The 24,276-nt window shown below is 32.8% G+C and overlaps 2 protein-coding genes across 2 annotated transcripts; both read right to left on the bottom strand.

The window, feature by feature from the left end:
• Window positions 1–6,649: 6,649 nt before the first annotated feature.
• On the bottom strand, window positions 6,650–14,058 carry LOC130634259 (tripartite motif-containing protein 45-like). Its single transcript, XM_057444607.1, has 5 exons — window positions 12,776–14,058; window positions 11,367–12,286; window positions 11,242–11,287; window positions 10,597–10,649; window positions 6,650–9,590 (listed from the first exon to the last, which is right to left on the bottom strand). The coding sequence occupies exons 1-5, from the start codon at window positions 13,039–13,041 to the stop codon at window positions 9,124–9,126; spliced, it is 1,752 nt and encodes a 583-aa protein (XP_057300590.1). The 5' UTR covers window positions 13,042–14,058; the 3' UTR covers window positions 6,650–9,123.
• A 5,336-nt stretch (window positions 14,059–19,394) lies between these two features.
• LOC130649776 (uncharacterized) lies at window positions 19,395–23,844 on the bottom strand. Its single transcript, XM_057456045.1, has 3 exons — window positions 23,173–23,844; window positions 21,184–21,221; window positions 19,395–20,504 (listed from the first exon to the last, which is right to left on the bottom strand). Exons 1-3 carry the CDS (start codon window positions 23,457–23,459, stop codon window positions 19,933–19,935), a joined length of 897 nt encoding a protein of 298 aa, XP_057312028.1. The 5' UTR covers window positions 23,460–23,844; the 3' UTR covers window positions 19,395–19,932.
• Window positions 23,845–24,276: the final 432 nt, after the last annotated feature.

Genomic DNA, 24,276 nt, shown 5'->3' with positions numbered 1-24,276 from the left:
TCAGATTGTTTTTCAAAAAAAATTTATAAAGCATTGTGATCAGAGTAGAGGTGCACATTTTAAAACTAAATCTTGATACCATTTTCATGATAGACATTTTCTGCACATGCGCAGTGGTAAATGCCTGCAAGTCTACGCAAAATAACTTTTAATCATATCATTACCATGAGTAAATATAGAATGAGAGCGGGTTATAGTAAACTTTCTCTTGTATGGAGCACAAGAGAACTTTAAGTATGCCAATTGCGATCCTTGTGCCTATAATCGTTTAATAAAGCCCATCTTAAAGGGTAACGGCAAACATTAGCCATCTAGGAAATAAAAGAACGTATATCAATAACACCCCCTTTTATTTGTATAATAATTTTATAAAGCCTAACTTGAAGATTTAAGGTAAAAACTAGCCATATAGAGAATGGGGGAAATTTACAGTACACACAGACAGCTTTACTTTTCCCCATAAGAATTTGGTAAGCCAGTTTAAATTAAACGTTACCAATGTAGAAAATTGAAGAACGTTAAAATCTATATCTTCCGTTGCGCTTTTAAGGATTCTATAATTCGATAGAAAGATTAGGCCTTTAAAAAGTATGCTGTGAGGATTGATTTTACATGCTTGATGAAACACAATGACTCATAAGCTCATAAATTTTTCCGAATTATTTTTTTATATTATCGATTATATTATCGATGACACAACTACTCAGGAGCAGCTATGGGAGAAGTAAAAGATGTCAAAAAATGTGTTTTATAAAATATCTTTTAAATGTATTCGTCTTTGTTATATGAGCTATACATAACATATACTAATAATAACACATCTGTTATAATAAGTTTGTTATTTCATTTTTTCCCAAATGGATTTTTTTACGGACATTTATCGACTAGTCTATTATAATAATACACTCACCTTGCTTCTCGATAAACCAAAAATATAAGAGATGAAATAAACGAATCATTTGTTTTTGTCTACGTGAATGCAATATTAAACAACATGTCATGCAAAGGTCACATAACCTAATTAAAGTTCGAGGATGTCATACTAACTTTATTGTTTGCTACACATTGGTTAGTAATAAAAACACTTACAATGTCAAAAGGTTATGTGGAATGAAAAAAAATGTCAGAATAATTTACCGAATTGTTTTTTAAATGTAAATCATGTTAAAGGCAAGGACATTTATTAATTTTTCTAAAGCTTTTTTTTATTAAAAACCGACTAATCTCACTTGATATTGTGAAAAAGAGTATTAGACGAAAAAAGAGGATGTACAAAGGAATTTTTTTTGTTTTTTAAATTACAATTACTAGACCTAAGAAGGCAACGCATGGACAGTTAACAGCAAGCTGCAATGTTTTAAGGATAATGCCACAAGTATCACGTGTTGAAATCTACGTATCTTAAATGCTTATTACAACCGTGGCTTGATTTAGAAAATTAAATTTTGGTTGAACTGTTTTTGATTGTATCCACAAAAACCTGGTTATATGCACCTAAGTTAGATTTTTTTTTCATTTGACAAAAATTTCGCCGATATGTTGATTATTCACGCTCAATTGTAAAAGCTATATAGTTTAAAGTATTGCACGCTTTTTTGCAGCAGCTAGTAAAATATGCTGTCCTGAGTGTAGATGTTCTTACCTTTTTTGGCTCATTTGTTCTTATTTTGACCTTAATCGTAAAAACGTAACTTTAGAATTTAGTCTCAGAGTTATCTAATTTACGGAGGTTGTATCAAAATTATCTAGGATTAACGTGTTCATAGGAGAGAAATCGGTGTTTTTGATGCAGATGAAGCTTTAAAACTGTGTTCATATACAATTACACCAATATAAATACTATTTCTTAGTTAATGTAGACAAGCAAAGAAACAAACTGAAGTAAAAGTAATAATCTGTAGCTTGAGAAAATATTGTAAAAGAATTTAAATACTAAATTGATCCTATTTAGGAGAAAACTTAAACTCGGATTTGTCTTAGTTCTAAAACTAATGATTTGAACCTTAGATATTTCTGTGTTTATCCTTTGGTAAAATTTGGGCTTGTGTTCACATAGGTGTTGTTCACGGCCACCTACCTATATATGCCTTGTACTGTATGCTACTACTGTTGTTCTACTACTGTTCTATAAATTGTACTGTTCTACTACTGTTCTATAATATGTACACTGTATCCAGAAAAAAATAAATATATATGGGGTGATGAAGGTAATGTTACCGAAACACGCGGCTTGGTAGGTGGCCGTGATTGGCGGAAGTGAAGGCTTGTGCTACTGGGCTTGAATCACCAACTGGGCTCGATCCTGTATGAGAGAAAAGGCAATTGCAAACTCCTCTCACTATCGGCCGACAGCTCAGTTGGCAGAGCAGTGGGGCGCTAACCCAATGGTCGCTGGTTCAAATCCCGCTCGGGCTCGCGCTCCCACCGGGTATGAAGAACAATTTAATTATATCATCAGTCAACTCGAAAGAATAATATAATAGCACGACGATGGAGTTCTGTGTTATTTGGCTTCACAATGACAATTTATTCTTTTAAAAATTCATTGTTTTTATTTCCATACAAATTCTTTCAACCGTGACATGAACATAATTTGTTATAATGATCTAAATCGCACCTGGCTTCATAAATTCAAATAATTTATAAGTTCATAAATATAAATGAAATAAATTTTATTGGCCCCCATAACAATGCTTGTTAATATCGTGCACATAATTAAGCAGTGTGCAACCGACTATGTGAAATTAACATGATATAAGACCGAGTATATGATAAACTAGTTATCACGCGTGCTCTCGAAAAGTATCGACTGATATTTTTTTCGTTTTTATGTTCTTGTATATTTCACTTACCTAAAGGCTCGTGAAATATGTAACAAGAACATAAAAACACTCAAAAAATATTGCCGATATTTTTTTCGGCACTGTGCGATAACAAGTACTTATAAAGCCAAGTTATGAGCAATACTGCGTAGGTATTTCTTCATACGACGATTGGGGTAGTCATCTACGATATGCAAAATTCTGGCGTTATTGTCAAGATATCGTCTTCGTCGAGGTGGAGCAGGATGTTCTCCAAGATGTTGAAGTATCGACACACGAAAAATAGCCTCCTCCTTTTTTAATACACCCAAGAATTTCCAGAATTTCGGGTGAAAAGATGTTAAATGTCCCTGAAAGCTTCGGTGCCATCCCTCAATGCTATTGTTTGTTCTCAGCAATTCTTCTGCACTGTGTGTTGCGCAACCGTTCTTTTCGTTTCAGAAAATGTTGCAACTGTTTTCACACATCTCCTATTTCCATAATAAGCAATATCGTCACTTAAACAGCTGTTAGGGCGTGTACGAAAAATTGAAAAAAAAAAATTGAAGATCAGATGTCAATTTTTTTTTTTTTTGGGGGGGGGGGTAAATCTCCGAGGGGTAATCTTCCAGGGGGAAATTTACTGGGGGCAATTCTCCGGATACCCTCTTAAATGCATCATTAATCTCCATCTTTTACAAATATAAAGCATGAATTTTGTAGATATTTTTTTCTCTATTAAAAATTATAAAGTATGAATCGTTAGCCCGTGGAAAAATCCACGGGTTCGCCCGTCCATTATATTTACCGGTAGCAACAAAGTGGATAATAATATATCGCATTTGATATCCGTGTTTCCATAACATCATTAAATAACTCAGCGGGGTGTCCGCGCAGAGACAGACAGACGGAATACGACTATTATAATAGAGACTACTCGTTGCCCGTGAAAAAATCAACGGGTTCGCTCGTCCTTTAAATTTACCCGTCGCAACAAAGTGGATAAAATATATCGCATTTGATATTTGTGCGTATTTTAAAAATTTCGTGTTTCCGTTACGGGACGCCGATTTCGCGGACACACAGACAGGCGACGGCTATTATTAAAGAGACCAGTCGTTAACCCATGGAAAAATCCACGGGGTCGCCCGTCGCGTTCGCTCGTCCTTTAAATTTACCAGTCGCAACAAAGTGGATAAAAATATATCGCATTTGATACTCGTGCGCATTTTGTGTTTCCTTTACGGGACGCCGCTTTCGCGGACACACAGACAGACGAAGGCTATTATTAAAGAGACATTACCAAATTTTAAACGCAATGTCCAATTAAATCATTTCAGTACGTCCCCACAAAAACTCTTTTTACATATAACTTTTAGGTATACACAATTTGGTGAAGATTTTTGTTCTTAGGTCGTCCAAAAATATTTTGTATTTAATATAAGTCAGGCTAACATTTCTTGCGTTTCAACTGTCCCCCAAAAACACATTTCACTCTAAAATCCATCTCTATTTTACATATTTTGTAAATAGGCAAATCTGTTTGGAAATTTTGCTTGAAAATTATCACTACCAAATACTACGTTGCAAATCTGCCCGAAGAAACCATATTCTTCTCTATTCCACAATTATGTATTTATATTACTAAATTCTAAACGCAATGTCACTTAAAAATATGTTTAGTACGCAATGTCCTCATAAAGATCGTTTTTATATATAATATATGAATATACACAATTTATGGGAACTAATCTTTTACTCTAAAATGCATCGTTATATTTTATATTTTATGAATATAAATAAGCATTTGCCAGAGAAAGAAAAGTCGACTAAAAATATTTGTACCTAAATTATGCATTTCTACATTGTTTGTAGATATACATATTTTCTGGAGAATGATGAAGATTGATTTACTGGAATCCGCGCTTCCCGATAAGCAATACTGACACTCTAAGATACCTTAAGTTTTTTTTTTGTCGATTATTATTTAAGATAGATAGGCAGATAAAGAAGCAGCGTTTGAATTTCGTTAGTTGCACTTTCTAACACTTCTGCTTTACGACATGTTTTGAGGGCCTAACCAAATAAAGTGCGCTTAAACATTAACAACTAAACTTTGAGTTGGCGAACCTAGCATATAGTGACATGCATGAACAAACTCCAAAATTAATCACCTTGATTTAGTATATACTTTGGAGAGATTTGTAGTTTTAAAAAGTACTCTTGGCTGAGTAGTTTTGTCGACTGACTGTACAATGTGAAACAAAGAGTTTTGGGTACTATTCGCCAGAAGTTAAAATGAAAGAAAAAGGCTTTCATTGAGTTACATAAACCCGCATTAAATAATCAAATGTAGTCGAAACAATTGATGCTTTTTTTATAAATAGCGTGACGCAATGCGAATAACAATGATTGTTTTTACTTTATATATGTAGAAAAATGTGTTCAATTTTTACACTTTTATAGCACAAACATTTTGTTTTTACTTATTACTTAAACAAAGAGATGTTACTATTTTACTTTTTTCGAACATTCCATCCAACAAAGATATAGAACTAACTAACAAAGATATTAAATGTCCAGATAAATTATCCAAACAAGGTATGTTTTTAGAATGTGTATTGTATTTTTTTCAAAATTTAAATTTAAAATTAAATTGTATAATTATACATTGTATAACATATACAAGGTATTCTGTCAGAATCTGACATACAAAGTATTTCGCCAGAATGTACAACGCATGTAAGGTATTTTGCTCCACTACACATCGTGAACAATGTATTTCTTTGGATTTTAAATCGTATACAAGGTATTTTTTCTGTATTGTCACGCATAGAAGACATTTTTGTGAACCAATCTGACTTTTCCGTACTTTAAATTTTTATGGCATAATTTCAATCTTTTAATTTCTCTCCTTTCACATATGCTATGGTCTTGAAACTTTGGAGACTTGCAAAAGCTCAATGTGATTATTATCGGCTAATAAACATGTCTATAAAGGTGTTGTATATTTTATTAAATTTTTATATTAAATTAACTTTTATTGTTTGTTTTCCTTTTACTTATGGAAGATGATGCGCTTTATACCACGGGCTTTATACAATATGTAATTCGATTGTTATCTATTTCACTAAAAAAGTTTAATTTTTAATGAGAAGAACAACGCATCTTTCGATTTTCTTGCATAAATTTTTACCCAAACTTCAAGTATAAAGCGAGAGACGAGCCTTAGTTACAGCAAGCAAACAGAGAGGAGGGGTTACAATAACAGAAAAGTCAAGGACCAAGGAAAAACAGAAGATAAGACTTGATTTTTTAAATTTTTTTTTATAATTTATTTTATTAACAACATGTCAAAAGGAACGCAGGAACTCTTGAGTAAAGATAGGAAAACAATAAACTTATAAAAATGAAACCCAAAAACTTTTTAGCCCAATAAATACACCTTGCGCCACTTTATAATTTCCACGTCACTTTGTAATTATTTTGCTTCTTTTCCCTAAATTTCAAGCCACTTGAATGACGATGAAGATGATACTTCCTTTAGTTCTCTTACAAAGGTTTTGCTAGGCAAGCGTGAAAAAAGCTTATAAAAACAATAGAGAAAATTTAAAACATAGAAAATCCAGTTACTTGCCATCATCTCTATACTTTAAGGGCACAAATTTTCGCGAGGATAAAAAATCGCGAAATTTTGCGAATTTAATTTTCGCAAATTCTACTTCTGGAAGAAATTTTATAGAAAACCTTTCGCGAATTTTCCAAAGTCTTCATTATTGGGAACAAAAACTTTTGCAAATGACAATGAATTTCAATAAAAAAAATTGATTTTAAATCGAATATCCTTCCAATGAAATAACAGTACTACTATATATATAGAAGAGAGTCCAGCAAGAAAATTGTATTGTTATCGAGTAATTTTTGATATAAGAAAACAATCAAATATTATGTACAAAAAATTCACCAAATTATTGTCTTCTCTTCGTTTTTTGTCTTGAAATTTGAAATTTCTGATACGAAGATATTCAAACCCTTCCGTTTTTCGATTTTTAGCTGATTTCCCCACATTGAGTCGGGCTTTGGAGCCATTTTTAGAGTTAGTGTTTTAGAGCCATTTTTCGGACTGATTATTTTTTTCCTTGTGATTCTATTATTTCTAGCCTTGTCCTCGGAGCCCTCGTTGTTTAAGAGTTTTCGGCTTTTAAAACTTGGAGAAACTTTCGCGATTTTTAGAAAAAGTTGATTTTTCGCGAAAATAACTTTCGCGAATTTCAGGTTAAATTTCTTACCGGGCAGAAATTTTCGCGAAAAGGGTCCAAAAACGCGAAAAGTTTTGCCCGCAAAAATTTTTGCCCTTAAAGTAATACCACAGAGAGTATGTCAGAAGCACATGATCATTTACATTTTCTTGATCAGCAGTTTGAGCTCTACACAAAAGAGGCAAGATGAAAACAAGGTTCTAATTTCTTTTGGGGGATAGGTTGCTGACGTCATCAAAATTCAAATGACGCTTCTTTTTCATTTCTATCCTGCCTCAGTGGATTTTTCCACGGCCTTATCGACTAGTCTCCATAATAATACGCCAGTTCCGTGTGTCTGTCTGTCACTTTTGCAAAGACGATATTTTTTACCACCCGAATGCGCAAGTTTTTCGAGTTTTTTGTTTTTGTTTACATTTGTCTCACAACCGTTAGAAACCACGTGATAGAAAATAAGCAATATGATTCGCTCAAATACGTACTTTCTACACACAAAAAATAACAAAAGAACGGTCTCTTCGTCTTAAAGAAAGTGCAAAAACGAATATATGGAAAAGAAAGAAAAGTCCAAGTGAAGAAGTAGAAGTAGAAAAGTGAAGTTGGAAACCACAAGAAGCTACTTCGGAAGTGAAGAGTTGAGCTAGAAGTAGTTTAAGTAAAAGTTAGAAATAGAAAATGAATGCTAGAGTTTCAAGTGAATTGGAAGTAAGAATGATATTCTTAGACATTCCGCTTTATATGTAGCACACTTAAAATTGTCAAGGAGAATCGCATTCTCAAAAAAATCCATTGGAGCTTCAAATTCTTAAAGTTTTATATTTTGCCGCGTATTTTATAAAAAAGCTAGGATTTGTTTACATTTTTTGCATAATTAAAGAATCCCCTGGTGCATAAATATTGTATTTGTCCTAAAATTTAAAATGCTGCACAAAGCTGTTAGCTGGGAAACAAATGTGCTAGGGAAACAGAAAATTTTGGTTTGTTGAACTTACTGCAAATGTCATAATTTTTATATTGCTATTGTTTTTCTTTATGTGTGTTTTACTAAGCATAAATAGCTAGCTGGCTATATGCATCTTCCCAGTTTAACTATATTTAACTGGGTATCTGTCTTAGCTAATGTTTCCTTCTTCAAGCTTCATAGTTAGCTAACCAATGATGAATGTTATTTCTCCTCTTTTAGCTATTTACATCTACCTTAGTAGTCAAACTTAGGGATCTTATTTGAGCACGAATTATGATGTAACAAGCCACAAAATCTTTTAAAGGCTTATTGAACTTTCAGGATAGTGAGAGGAATAACTTTTGTCACGTTTCCTGTAAACTTTACTTTAAAATGACGATTTTGTAAAACTTGAAGTGTGTGCGTTAATTGGAGTAGGTTTTATTGTTTTGTTGTTGACATCCTGTTAAACGTAGCATGTAAATTACCAGGTTATATATTTTTACAAGGGTTGTGGTTTATATGTTTACAAAGGTTGTTGGCGTTTTAGGGGAAATTTACCTGGGTTTTTGACATTTTTTGTTAAAATTTCTCAGAAATTAATAGTATGGTTGTCCGTTTCTATTGTTTGTGTTGCAAACTGTTGTTTTTTAAAAAGTTGTGTAAACTTGTGGAAAAAGACCACATGCAATATACTGAAAGAACAAATTTTTGTACAATAAACCTTTACGATAATTCAATTGTACATGCGTTACTACGGCTCTCCATCGTTTTACAATATCGGAAAAAGGAGGTAAAAATCGTGTTTTTATGAGAGTTTGTTAGAGACGAAAGCGTGTTTTCTTCAGTTTTTTAACTTCTGTCGAATCAATTTCTTTCAAATTTTCAGGAAACGTTAATAATATAATAGCTATAAGCTAAAAGCTCTAAGCTATAGGCTTTGCATATATAAGAAACGGATAAACAAATTTCGCCTATTTTTTGTTGTTGCTGACGTCAGCAAAAGACCTAAACAACCTATTTTTTCCATTACTCTTCTGCCTAAGTGGACTTTTCCACGGGCTTTAACGACTAGTTATTATTAATAGCACTTGTCATTAAGTGATGCAAAATAACAAAGTTACTTTTTTAAGTATGCTTCCAATAAACTTCTAACAGTATCATTGCGAGCAACATCGTAGGCAGTTTTATTATACTTGTTTCTTATATTAACGTCAATATGTGGTACCGACAGCAGTAACTTGACACATTCAACGTGACCAAACCGAGATGCGAAATATAATGGTGTACCGTTATAATTGTGTACATTGTTAATGTTTCTTACGTCGTGATTGATTAGAACTTTTAAAACAGTACTGCGACCGCGCCATGCACTTATGTGATATGCATTCCAATTTAAATCATCCACTGCATTGACATCGCTACCAGCATCAATGAAGTCTTTGACTATTGATGGTTTATTGTAAAATGCAGCTTTCATCAATAATGTACTTCCATTATCATCTCTCATTTTAACGATATCTGGATGGTTATTGAGAAGTAATTGAACTTTCTTGTCGTCGCCAGTTTGAATGACTTTAATACATTCTGAAAACATGAATTTTTAACAAACTAATCGCAGTAAAAACTTGTAATGCTTATGGGAAAAAAATGGTAGCATAATATTCTTAAAGCCATAACAGATCAAATGAATACAACGGGGACCGAGGCGAACATTAAAAAGCATAAAAGCTAACTTATTACATATCATTATTAACCGGGTAAAAGGGCGGCATCGATATTTTCGAAAATCGTGCAATGTGATTGGTTAGAACTTACGTCATATTTGGCAATATTCCACGGTATTGCCCGCTACCATAGCAACCGTGTTTAAAGTTTAAATATGGTATCATTAAATGTAAATAAACACGGAAAAAAGTAAACAAAACGCGAAACAGAAGTGAAACTTACTTTTATCTTTTAAAGAATTCAATGTTGTGGCTGCAATGAAAACCTGCTATGTTTACACGATATTCGATTTAAAAAAAATATTTTTTGTTCGAATGTACGTTCCATATAGGAATAGTTTCTAACATGGTTTCTACATCCTGCTTTTATAATGTTATATTTTTGTAAAATGCGGTACCCGGATAATAATCCATATAATAACTGTTTATTTCGGGCAATACCTTCGAATATTGACCTCTGTCACGTATTGCCCTCACAAGCTCGGGCAATACTTTGACGTCGGTCAATATTATCCGGTATTGCCCTCATAAACAGTTATTATAGGGTTATTATTATTCCTAGTAATAACATGGTATTCAGAAATATGAATAATTGAATAATCCAAATTTATTTAACTGGACAGGAATTTTAGTTTTCGTTGTTGTTAGTTGTCTAGTAAAATTTTAAGGAAGAAAGAATGAAATGGAAACAGTTTGTTAACTTCTAGTGACTTTTTTAAGCATACACAAGGAGTATATTTAATAGTAAAAAATAACAATTCTTTTACATAAACAGTACTCTAACTCTTTGCATGCTTCTCAATAACTGAAGTTCTCACGACAAAGCCATATTCTATAAGTTTCGGTCATATATATTAAAAACATACCTTCAAATGTATAAGACTTTGTGACTAGCGGGACACTTTTCAATGGTACATCGCTAAATAAAGAGAACTATATAGCCGTTATGCTATACAATACAATATATTCTGATCGACTACACTGCTCCAAGAAAACTCTGGTTGCCTTTCTGAGAATTACAAAGCATTACAATTTTTATAATTATAATTTTGTAAACAGTTATATTTATAAATCCACAGAGAGAATTAGAAAGGTGAGGCTCCATAAAGGTATTCAGTTGGTTTGCGATAACTTGCTTGAACACCTTTAATAAGGCAAATTGCAAACTAACGGGTCTCTACTCGCACTTTTCCATAGACGAGCCTTTTTAAGAATTGGAATAATGTCTTCCATTTTTAGCCCATCAGGATAACTGGAATTAATTAGTGCTCTGTTGAAGCATTTTTTTAACGCGTAAACATAATTATTAACAGCTAGTTTCAAAATTGTAATGGGAAGTGGACCACTAACTTTCTTATCATTCTCCAGTTTAAAATATCTCTGCGTACGTCATCTACATTTAACTTAGAAAATACAAATGTATTAGTACCCAGACAGAGAGAAGAGAAGTGTTTCTAAATGTGAAAAGAAATATATAAGACACAGGTAAACGACGGAAAATATGATTTTACCTTTTTTTAGCTATACCAATTGCATTGCCATCCGCTATATCGTACTCTATGAAACACATTCATAATACTTAATTCCTGTTTTATTATGCTGATGAAAATAGAATCACAAAAATATGAAAATTTACCTTCCAAATATTCAACCAAAGCCGGTAAGTCACTTACTAACTGTGTGTCATTGTATTGTCTCTCGGTTTTATCAATTATGTTTTCGCAGATCAAAGAATCATTAGAAGTTATCCCAGCCATGTTCACTTCATCAACACAAATCTTCAATTGGCCCAATGGATATGTACCGCGATCCTTATCATTCATTGCAATGAGATGTGAGTGAAATCGTGGTATGCTGATCAGAGAAGACGATAATCTGCGAAAATTTCGATCAATCTCCAATTTCTCAGCAACCAACTCAAAGTGTGATTTCTCTTTAACTTTGTTTATATATTCTGAAAACTCTTTTGTCTTCGCCTTATTAGCAAACACAGCCGAAGTTACATTTTCTTTAAATTTTTTTGTTTTTTCGTCAAATTCTTTCAACAAATTTTCTTCCTCTGCTGTTAACATTTTCAGAAACTCTTCTATCCGTTTAAATTTTCTCAGTTTCAATTCGTAAGCAAATATATCTCTCCTACTTTCTAAATTCATCATAGCTTCTTCATATTCTCTTGTTAAATTCTCCAAGGTAATTTTCCAGTCCACAAAAGATGTTGCAAACGTTTGAATCCGATCGTTGGCTTCCAAACCTAACTGCGTTATCGTTTTTCTTTCATGGTTAGTATGGTTTCTGTGTATACAATAGGTACAGATAAACGTGTTTTCACAATCCACACAGACGTCTTTGCAAAGGGATTTATGCGTCGTACACAATGGTTGAATTTCTTGCAATTTTTTATTAAAAGTGACAGTAGTGTAAGATTTGTTTTCACACAAATGTGCATTTTGACAATCGTCGCAGATTGTTGCTCCACAAATTGTGCAGGAGCTGCTGATAGTTTGGTTGCATTTTTTGCACTGCTGACATATAAATTTCTTAGCTGCAACATTTGGCCTAAAAAAGGAAATTTAACACTTAAATCATTATGCTTACCATCTACCACAAGGCTACTATGGGGGGATGGGGGATGGGGGATGGGGGAAGGGGGAGGTCAATTTATCTTCCAAGTGATGAAGGAGTCATCGTGAAAACGCTGTCTATTAAAATTAGAATTCTTTAAAACGTTTATGTCCGATTAAATCTTGTCCCCACTGGGGAACAAGTTGTCGCTTGTATTTTCCCCTTTTAAAATAATTTATCGTTTAAAAGTGATGTTAGCTTATTTTTTATGTAAAAGGTCCATAGTTATATTATAGGTCAAATCTATTAAACCAAAAGAATTCCTTTGCGTCCGTTCTTAGTTTTCTTTGATAAACTTCAGTGAGATCAAGAGGCAACATTGAAATAGTGAAAACATTCGAAATCAATATAAGAAGATATATTTAATTACGTTTTTGCATTAAACGAGTCCAAAACATAACAATATACAGACACATGACCTACATTTCATCCAAGATGTCAGTCAAAGAATACACAGTCATCAAAGAAGCTGTCGTTTCATCTTGATTTATTATTGTCTTTTTGATGCATCTTAATGGACAAGATAGTTCAGCACTTCCATCTTCTTGAAACTGAAGAAATTCATCTAAACAATCCTTACAATACGTATGTCCACAATTCAATTGTTTTGGATTGTAGTATGTATTCAAACATATCTTGCATTCCAATATTGCTGCAAGCTTAGCTGTATATTCTCCTGATAAAGCCATGTCACTTCATCATTTTTAATAATTTTTATAAAAAGAGAAGTATGCATATATATCATGTTATAAGAGAATGCAATCTGTACATACTTCTACAGAAACATTGACGTAAATCTGGTATTTGATCCAAGCGGAAATAAATAAAATGTAGTTGTTCGTTACCTACCGGAGCTTATGAAAATGACAAGGTTTCTATTTATTTATGAAGTTATGCGAAGTAATTTATTATTTGTATTATCTGTATTATTAATGTGACTTTGTGTATCACCCACATTTTTTGTGAAATCTTACCAATATAATTGAACCAGTGTTCTAGATTACCACATTACAATATCATTTCATGACATTACATATAAAAATATAATACCAATATAGAGTTTGTTCAGCTATTTATCCCGATATATTTTTTAATGATATTTATGCCCGCAGATTCCTTATTTACTGTAAAGTTATATTACACTACTACAACTATATTTCAGATGTTATTGAAGATATTATTTCGGTTTGTCTGGTCAGTATTCATATTACTGTGGAAAGTTTATCATTTCTTGAACATGATAGTTTAGTAGGCGACGTTTCGGGAGATCCTTCTCCCATCATCGGGCAAAGTAAAATGATGTTGAGCAAGTATTTATATAATTGCAGAGGATCGAAATTCACAAAAATTAACCAATCAGAAACGACCTGATAATTACAGTTAATTACGGTAATTAACATTTTCGGACCTGGATGTAGGTAACTACTTCTTCTGTAGGGCTGGTAACCAAATCTCAGGAAGTTGATACGAGATGCTGTTTATGTGTTTGTTACGTTCTACACTGTTGATGGTTTCTTTAATCTTCCTGGCCGTTGTTCTGGATTCTCTGTCAATGATTTTCTTCTCATCCCAATTAAACTATAATTAAATTATATTTCAGATGTGTTTTGTCAGCTACAACTACGAAATACGTCCCTATCAAATGACCTTAACGTTTATGACAAAGATTTTTTAAAACACATACTAAAAGTTGTCTTAACATGCTCTTTGATCTATTTACTGCATTTACAGTAATCCAAACTTTAAAACAAATATTTGCTAAAATGTCATGTTATGATGGTAAATTTTGTTATTTTAAACAACAAATATAATCCGGCAGTAGTAAAACGATCTGTGTTATTGTTGTCCCAACCTCGCACATTTACTCATAAGATCAAGGTACAACAAATCACATGCACTTTGTAGACATTGTCTTTATGAAAATAAAGTAATTTCTTATGCTTCAATTTCTACTTTATATATATAAATAAAGAAACACACTCGTTTACTTTTCAATGAAGTTTTTTTGTTGTATATAAGTTACAGGCAGAATAGAGTGTTCATGTCACAGTACAAAAGTTTGCCTCTATTTGTACTTAAGCTAGCGTTCAACGCTGTATTACTTGACTTTCTGCTTTAATAATACTCGTATTTTGATCAAAATGTTAGCGATATTTTGGGCGAAGGACACACGAAACAGAACTTCACTTTTTTTTCTGAATACCCGCAATATCCGATATATATTTTAACGAATAAATTTTTACCGCTGCGCGCAGTAGCTCAATAACAAGGCTCGATTTTGAAAAAAAGTAATCCAGCAAGGTCTCACCGGCCTCGACATGCCGACCGAGAAAACATGCAACGATCGGGGTACGCTGACGAAGGCAATTTTGATTTGAAAGTAATGGGATTGTGTTTGGAGGTCTCCTCTTCCACTTTTTCTTTTTTTAAATACTTATTTTTTTCTAGAAATATTTATTTTCCGTATGTTTTGGCTCTGTAAACTTAAATAGAGTTTTAACTGATTCGAATGTTGTGAAGTGCGGAAAGGTCTAAGTGTTCTTGAAGATTTCAGCCTCTTTTCAATTTTCGGGTAGGCAATGATGAGATCACTAAAGGACTTAAATCAAACTGCTGAAAAAGATGTCCTTCATACAAGAAAACAATTTCTTTTCTACCCAAGAATAAATTGTTGAGATAAAATATCCGTTCTTAGAATAAGGTCGAGACTTTATCCCGTACAAAGGAAGATTTTGTGCCCATTTCATATAAGGGAGAAAAACCACGCTTAATTGGCCAATTATACAAAATTTATACAAAAATCTCCTAAATCTCTATTACCCGAACCTCTCTATAACTAACAGTTTCCGATTCCCCGTGGCTGTTCGAGTTATAGAGAGTCCACTGTATTAATTTTTTGTTTGAACCGCTGTTGCGAGAAAGTCCTTTTTTTAGTACTAATTCAATAGACATGTGGCGCCAAGAATAACTGTACTAAACGCTTCAGCCGGATGTATGGCTCGGTTTCCCGATACGTAAAGGCTAGACCTGGCGTTCAACGCCGGGTTACCCTGGATAACTAATGGCTTAACCCAATGATTTGACGCCGGTTCTACCGGTCTATAATAATAGCTATATTCTGTCTGTCTCTGCGCAAAATAGTAACTCAAGTAGCGAGACACATAAAATGTGGTATATAAAGGACGGGCGAACTCGTGAATTTATTCATCGGCCACCGACTAGTCTCTAAATTAATAACCTTATTTTGTTTAAAATGGTAACTGAATCGCGCCTTTGTGTTGAGGATGCACGAAATAACGATGTTTGAGATATGCACGACTAGTGATAGTCTTAAAATCAAAATATATGTTTCGGAACAACCAATGAATTTTATACGGACTGACAATCAGTTTTGTTAAAATTTTTGTTAGATTACGATAACGTTTAACTTGTTACTAAATGTTCCAAAATTCAAAATTACATTTACTAAAATAAAAATAAAAAGTAAGAATATGCCATGCGACAAAATTTCTAACGAAATATTCATTTTCTTTGATATTTAAAAAAGCGTTTAATAGTATCATTACACGCAATGACATCAGCAGTTTTCTTGTATCAAAAAATGTGTAATAGCTACCACCTTAAAAATTGCGTAAGAAAATAAACAAGTAAATTATCAGTTAATTATTTTCTCCGATGTTTGTTTAATAAACGTTTGATAGTGTTATTACGAGCAATATCATGAGCAGTTTCATTCTTCCAGTTTTGTATATTCACATCAATATGCGGTACCAACAATAACAACTTAACAAGTTCTACATAACCATTTTAAGATGCTAAATATAAGGTGTTTCATTCCTCCAGTTTTGTAAATTAATATGTGGTACTGACAACAACAACTTAACACATTCAATGTGACCACTATAAGATGCATTATGTAATGGTGTGTCATTGCAATTGTTTACTTTGTTAACTTTGGTAACGTCATGATTAATTAAAACTTTTAAAACATCAAGGTGACCTACATGTGCACTGCAATGATATGCATTATCACGCAAGTTATTCACAGCATACATATCACTACCGGCATCAAGCAAACATTGTACTATTGATGGTTTGTTGTCATATGAAGCTTCCATCAACAGTGTACTTTCAAAAATACCTCTTATCTTAATGATGTCTGGATTGCTAATAAGAATGGATTGCAATTTCTTGACATCACCATATTTAATAATTTCCACAAGTTCTAAAAACAAATTAGATTAGAAAAAGAGAAAGGAATATTACATGACAATTTATATCCTTTGTCATCTTATGATCCGATCACGAAACAAAAGTTACACTCGATTTTTCAGCTACAAAATAGATGGAAAAAACAGAGAGAAGAGTCTTAAAGAAGATAAAACCACCATGTGAAATCCTTATAACCCTACGAAAATTGAAAACTGTTCTATCACCACTCGTGTGCACAGTTAGGAATTATCTCTTCATGCTATGTGCGTGTACAAACCTCGCATTTCATTTTGCATTTAACTTCCACAGCTCTTCTAAGAAATAGAAGAGGTTACAGCGTCATCAATAATTTTAAATGTGAATATATTTTCTCTTACTACTTGCGAATTCTATAATAATTAGTATTCTCGGTTCCAGATCGCTTTTCATGAAATATCATGTTTTATTGGCTTTATATTGCTACGTAAAATTATTTCCACTGTTAAACCCCGCTCCTATTCTATATTAACTGATTGGAATGACATGATTAATGAAAGAATAATAAAAGTCTGGCTTCTTGATTGTTTAAAAGGTTTTCGGCGTAGAATTGCAAGCGTTTAACACTGCGCATGTATAAAAGGCAGTATAATCAGTTTCAGATTGCATGCTATATAATACTCGTATACCTGTATCTGCCTGTCACGCAAAATGGTAACCGAAGTAGCGAGGCACGAAGTTTATCCGCGGGTCACCAATTAATTTTTTGTGCATTGCAATAGAAGAAGAATAAAATTTTGCAAAAGAAAGTGATTTGGCGGGTGCTGGTTGGTTGTGAAAAAGACGTCTACTCCATTATTTCTACTTAATTCTAATTAGCATTTTGTTTTGTTGGAATTTTGGCAAGCCGAGTTAGCCCACTAACCTGGATGGTTTATAGATTTTGCTTATACGCAACAAAACTATATTGTTTAGGCGGGTTGAATTTCAAATTAATTCTGTAAAAAATCTCCCGCATCGTTTAAGAATATAAAACGAGTAAAGTGTATGTTTTGAAATATTAGGACCATCTTCTAGGTAAAATATAGTAATAAAAAACAAAAAAGTATTCATAGTGCTTTTCTCTTGACTTGGCTGTGTTGAATGCATGCATATAGTTTAAGCAGAAATGTTACTCATTAAGTTTTAGTGCTTCTTATTTAGTGCTTCTTTTCACCCTGTATGATTAACCGAGGTTCACTTGCTTATCGCGTGTTGTGTTGTACGTTTGTAGGCCTTTACAATTTCCTCACAAGGCAGTGATGCTGTGATACTCAACTTAAATGAACATATCCATATGCATGATCCTGTCTATACGGGCGATATCGGTAATCGGTTATTATTGTATTTCTTAACTGTCTAAAAATAAAAAAAGACGAATTTCCGTTTGGTGTTCTTATAATAGTATAATTCATTAGCACTACTTTCGTTAACACTTGATGTCAAAATTCGAAACAGTCCTGTCTAAAAACGCACATTCTCTCAAGAATTCGAACGTCCCTATAGAATAAAACTTTGTAAACTAAATATTACAACGACACCTATAAAGGCCGGCTCAAATGCATCCAACATTTCATCCAATATTTTCGTTCGAATGTTAGATGATGTTAAATGAAAATTTGTCACATTTCGAAAGTTAAAAATTTATTTGACCTGCTTCATCCAACACGTCTCATCCAACATGAGGTTTTCATTTATTTGACTTTTCACCATGGAGGACGTTGCAGCCATCTCGACTTTAAACGTTCGTAGCGCGTGGCCCTGTGGTTATGGAGTTCTCTTCGTAATCACAAGGTCCGTGGTTCGGTCCACAGCGCGGGCATGTTTAGCAAGTGTCAATACTACAGCTACGGGTCAACCCATGCCATGTGAGGGAAATTGGGTAGGTAATGCCGGTGTATACTTAATGTATACATTCCAAACACAGGACCCACATTGATAACAGTGTTTCAAACACTGAAGTGAATATATCCTGTATAAATATTCGGAATAATAATAATAATAACGAGTTATTGGATTCCTATGATAAAAAACCGAACAGGAGAAAAACACGAAGCTGATTTAAAAGAAGAAAAGAAAGAGGATATTTTACAAATATTATCCAATTATCCACTGATGATAGAAGACAGACAAGGATTTCGGGAAATAAATGTTACGATTGGATGGGGGTAAAATTTTTTGAATATGCAAAATTTTGAACTTATCTCGCCAAAGGAAAGAGTTGGTGGGACTAGACCGGTTAGAAAACAGGAAGCTAAACCTCATCGGTGTTATAAATATTTTTATGTCAAAAATTTGAAGCTGTTTTAAAAATCTTGTTGAAATTGAAAAACGCCAGTATGATGCAAGAAAGTTAGATCTGAAACCTCTCAGATCCTTAGATATCGGTAATTAATCAAACCTTTGCGAGTAACCCAGCTTTTTTTCTTCAACAGGGGCAAAATATTTACCTATTAAGCCAATTTGGCCCACCTCAGACTAAACTTTTAGTGCGTGTACCTTTTTTTGGCTGTTGTATAAAATATGTTATGTCTTGGTCCACTGATAATTCTCACTTTCCCATTAAAAAACCCTCAAAAATTGTCAAGTGGGACATATTTTGCTCGAATTTGGTCTGCAATAAACTGGACGATATTGCAGACCATTATTTAACATATCGTTAAGGGTAGGAGTAGGCAAATCTCTTTAAGAATATACACATTGCTTTAACAGAATCGTAGACACCTCAGTTAAATCTAGCGGCATAATATTACCTTAAAAAATCTGTGACCCTTTTACAAAACCTCAACTCGATTGTAAATTCGTCCTTTGCCATGTTTTCAAGATCGAACTTCTAATATCTCATATATAAATATTTTGGTTTAGGAACCTGTTTTTATCGTATAGAGGTAAAAACTTACCTGCTTCAAACAAGTTTGGAGCATTTTTTCGCAAAAAGACCTCCCTTACTTTTTTTAGTTTTGGCATTTTCTTTATAATGTTTACTTTTCATTATACTGAGACAGTTGTGTTTATAGGCGAAGTTGTTTTGTTAGTATAAGCACACGATATGTACGCCATGACGCTAAAGTAATGATCTCTCATTCTCCTGCTTCGAATATACATGTCATAGAAAATACATCACAATACTAGAATAAATCCTAAAATATACAACAAACGTCACCATGAAAATCAATTAGCGCAGTAAAATTGCGCGCCCAACCCGTTAAATAGTTTGGTATTATCTTATCAAATAAATTATTAAAGTGTTAAAATATTTTTTGACTATTACTAACTTTTTTTTTGGATTGCTGGATTCACTGGATTCTTATTTGTATACGCCTTTTAAGTATGCACATCATAAAAGTTATCAATCAGATTGTTTTGAAATGTTTTTCGAATAACCTTTTGACATCTCCAGCAGCATAACTATAAGCAGTACGACAGTGTGAGTTTTTTTTATTCACATCGACAAGCCGTGATGACAACAGTAACCTTACACACGCAATATGACCTTTTTGAGTTGCACAATGCAACGGTGTGCTATAATCGTCATCTTCTACATTTGCATCAATATGTGGTACTGACAACAACAACTTAACACATTTAACAGAACCGCCATAACACGCTTCATGTAGTGGTGAATAACCGCGATAGTTTTCCTGGTTTATTATTGCAACGTTGTGTTCCATAAGAGATTTTAAAACCTCATAATAACCATAGCGTGCACTGAAGTGATATCCATTCGTATTATCTAAATTCGTAGCATACACATTACTACCAGCGTCAATTAAATGTTTTACTATGGAAGGTTTGTTGAGACGTGCAGCTACCACCAGCAGTGTTTCACATCCACCTGGATCCATCATTTTAGCGATACCTGGGTTATCAATGAGAATCGATTGAAACTTTTTGTGATCGCCTTTTTTAATAATTTCAACAAGTTCTAAACGCAAATTATACAAGATTTAAGCAGATATTGCAGGACTGTTCGTTGAATATCAAGATTTATCCACTCTAGGTGAGCAATATTCCACGAGGCGCATATACCTAATATCTCATTGTTTATTTTTCTACTGCATTTTTGCAAAATAAAAGACCCATGAAAGGGAGTAACGATATCTTGTACGAAACATTTAGATTTATTGTATATAAAATAGTGTTGAAGGGTATGTAATAATAATCAATAATCGAGAATATATATTTTACAACACAGTCTTATATTTTGCTTATTGTTACATGTTACAAGATAGACGAATAAACTTTAACGCCATTTCTGCCATGTAAAAAAAAAAAACATTTTAGCCTAAAAAAACAATTTCCATATCATTTTTTGTTATTAAAACTTAAAAAATCATTTTTAACCTAAAAATTAATATATAATATGTTGTGTTTTGGTCTATTGTTTGTCTAGAACTTAGTTGTATAGTTAACTATTTTTATCCTATTCTGGCCAAGTGGGAATAAAAAACCGTTCCCTACTTAGCGTTTAATATTATTAACAATTTTCTTTTATTTATATAGCGCTGGAACCTAATCTGGTAGAAGAATGTGTTATACATGTCGAATTATGACAAGATCTTTAGGTATTATGACAGCTGTGACAAAATACAAAGTTTTCTTACCATTAAATGTATACTCTTCATCTTCCCTCTTCATATCACTAAATAAATTTAATTCGATTTTCTTATTAAATACGCCTTAAAGGAGGCCTTTAAACTCCAAAAATGATTCCAAAAATTTTAAACATTTTGTTTTCTGTCACACTGCACAAGAATGTTAAAAGTTACAAATTAATTTATTTTTATTTATCTGAGTACTGTTTTTTGGGCCAAAAAATTTTGTTAAGAAAACTTGTGTACCCTAATTTTATCACGGTCAACGGAAAACCAAATCATGATGATTGCACTAAAGCATTGTTTATTAGCTTAAAATTAATAGGAACATGAAAGCTGTTTTGTTTTGACAAATTTTGACACAGTAAAGAGAATAATAATACAATAATAACCGATTACCCTTTACCGCAAAAAATCGCCCGAGTTCTAAGTGCCGACCGAGGTTCCGAGGTCGGTGCAATGACTGAGGGCGATATTATCGTATTTGTTAACCGTCTAAGTTAGATAAAAATAAAAAATAAGAATTTTAATTTAGTGTTCTTATAATAATATAATTCACTAGCACTACTTTTGTTAACATTCGAGGTCAAAATTTGAAACAGTTCTGTCTAAAAACAAATATTCTATTTAGAATTCAAAAGTTCCTATAGAAGAAAACTTTGCAAAAAAAATATTACGATGTTCGACAGATACAGAATAATGTGTAAAGTTGAATGCGCAGCTAAAATATTGTTACAGCGAATGCTGAAGTAATTTTTTTAACTAGCTAGCCAGCCAAGAATAACATAGGCTTCAACGAGTTTTATATTGACTCAGTACCCAGAAAGCTGAAGGAACGAATCGGAAAATGAGAGGTGATGTATATTTTATGATTTCGTCCCCCTGTATTTAGTATTTTTTGATAAAACCGGATATCAGATCATCGTTTGTTTTATGCACAATGTAGCTAGTTAACTAGCCATCTTGAAGGAGCATCCAGACAAAATGTTGCTGAATCTGGTTATTTTAACTGTTAAACTTGACATTGTTTTGTTTCTATCCTATAAAAATGTTTTTACCGTTGTATTGTAGGATATATAATCACTTTCAATCTTTTTTTCGTGCTTCTTTACATTATAAGCTACCATTTTTCTTGATGACCGGCAATACCGCAACATATCGACCTGCGTCAAGAGCGCTAAGCCAATCAGAATGCCTAAAAACCCGTATTTCCCGCTTGAAAAATCCAGACGGTTAACAATAAGAGAATAATAAGGCATGCTAAAAGTGACACTAAAAATGCTGATTTGTGTCACGTAAAAGATTTTAAAGTAGGTAAATATTTTATAATCTTACAACCAGTAGGAATTCTTTTCTTAACAAGGTCGAATTTTTATAATTTTGTTGACTATTCCTACAACATCTTCACCTTAATTCTTTCACGGTTACTTTGTTACTAAGGTATTAATCAAAAACCGCACCGGCTTTTTGTTTTGTTTTGTAATTAGTTCTACAAAAACACCCCTTTTCCTAATATATTGATCAACTTTATTATTCTACAGCGAGAAGAAGGTTAATTTCTTATGTTTAAAGAAAAATACACAACGTTGATGTAATGGACAAAGCAAAAACACATTAATTGTAAAACAGGCTCTGTTATGTTGACCAAAGTTTTTTTGGTGCCCTAAATAATTTTTCAGTAATAAGTCACGCTTAAAGATAGCGAAGAGGAACATTTTGACGATTGAATTTAAATTATATATTTTGAAGAGAAAAATAAGCAAAAAATCTCTGTGTAATAACTATAATACAATTGTAATTGTTGTTTTCAACAATTACAACGTTTAAAAAGTTATTACTATGACACGTTTTTAGTACTCCCATAATTTTAGAGCGTTGTTTTAAATTTATGTTAGTTTTAGATTTTTGCACATATAGATAAAAACGTGACCGCTCATCCACTCAGAAAATTTGGTAATCCCCTTCATAATAACAAAATTACACTTAATTTCCACTTACCCTGTCCCTTTTTGTTTTACTGCTGTCTTTTGTTTGCATCCTAATGGACATTTCAATTTACCATTAGCATCAACGTTAACTTGCAAAATACCATCTACACAATCTTGACAGTACTCGTGTGTACAGTTAAGAATTATCGGTTCATGACATATGCGCGAACAAACCTTGCATTCCATTTTGCATTCAAATTCCACGGTTCTTCTAAGAAATAAGGTTATGATGTAACTATTAATTTTTAAGGTGAATAATTTTCTGCTTGCGCATACTATATTAATTAGTATTCTCATCTCTGAATTGCTTTTCACAAAATATCATGTTATATTGCTTTTTTATTGCTAAGTAAAATTATTTCCACTGGTAAACCCCGCTCTCATTTTATATGTACTCATTGTAATGGTATAATTAATAGATAAATGATAAAACACTACTTTCTTTAAAAGTTTTACATTCTGATCGCCATGCTCTATATTTTTTCGTGGATTCTGGTTTATTTACATCGACACACACACCCGAATTCATTCTATTTACGCCCTGTTCTTCAACAAACTTAACAACGACGAATACATTTATAGACATTCAGTTCAAAACAAAGGCTAGTTGGTTCAATTGAACTTGATAATTGGGTTTCATTATTTGCATTATTTGCCAGTGCTCCCTTATTTGGTGATAAAATGTACCTTTTTATGTATAACAAAGTTTATTTCAGAAAAAGGGAAAACTTAATAAGTTAATATAATCTTGAATATTGTTTTCATCTTAACAATCCTCTACTATATAAAGAAAACTGTACATGCCTAATTTGCTTTTATCCAAGTTGCTCTTCAATGTTCAAACAATATTGCCTAAAATTGTGGCAATACAATGTCGTACTTTAAAAAAAAATTTTCTTATGCCCAATTCTTATTTCTTTGTATTGAAATTATGAGAACTCTTTGAGCATGCTAATTGCGTCCTTTTCCCCCATAATCGTCTCAAATCGTAAAGACAAACATCAACCATATAGACAGTGATAGAACGTGGACCGATAGTGCCTCTTTTTTCCATAACAATTTGCTAAAGCCCAACTTGAAGGTCTACAGTAAAAACTAGCCATATGGAGAATGA

Source organism: Hydractinia symbiolongicarpus, chromosome 1 (assembly GCF_029227915.1).
Source record: "Hydractinia symbiolongicarpus strain clone_291-10 chromosome 1, HSymV2.1, whole genome shotgun sequence".
NCBI classification, from domain to species: Eukaryota; Metazoa; Cnidaria; class Hydrozoa; order Anthoathecata; family Hydractiniidae; genus Hydractinia; species Hydractinia symbiolongicarpus.
Note: the sequence above shows the minus strand (reverse complement) of the source record. Positions and strands in the feature narration are given on the sequence as shown.

Coding starts and splice junctions, on each gene's coding strand:
- LOC130634259 (XM_057444607.1), bottom strand. CDS start 13,041: ATGGCTTTATCAGGAGAATATACAGCTAAGCTTGCAGCAATATTGGAA. Junction 12,287..12,775: donor ACTGACATCTTGGATGAAAT/GTAGGTCATGTG, acceptor TTCCTTTTTTAG/GCCAAATGTTGCAGCTAAGA. Junction 11,288..11,366: donor TTTGGTTGAATATTTGGAAG/GTAAATTTTCAT, acceptor TGTGTTTCATAG/AGTACGATATAGCGGATGGC.
- LOC130649776 (XM_057456045.1), bottom strand. CDS start 23,459: ATGAGAATACTAATTAATATAGTATGCGCAAGCAGAAAATTATTCACC. Junction 21,222..23,172: donor GTAAAACAAAAAGGGACAGG/GTAAGTGGAAAT, acceptor AAATTTATTTAG/TGATATGAAGAGGGAAGATG. Junction 20,505..21,183: donor TGAAGAGTATACATTTAATG/GTAAGAAAACTT, acceptor ATTTGCGTTTAG/AACTTGTTGAAATTATTAAA.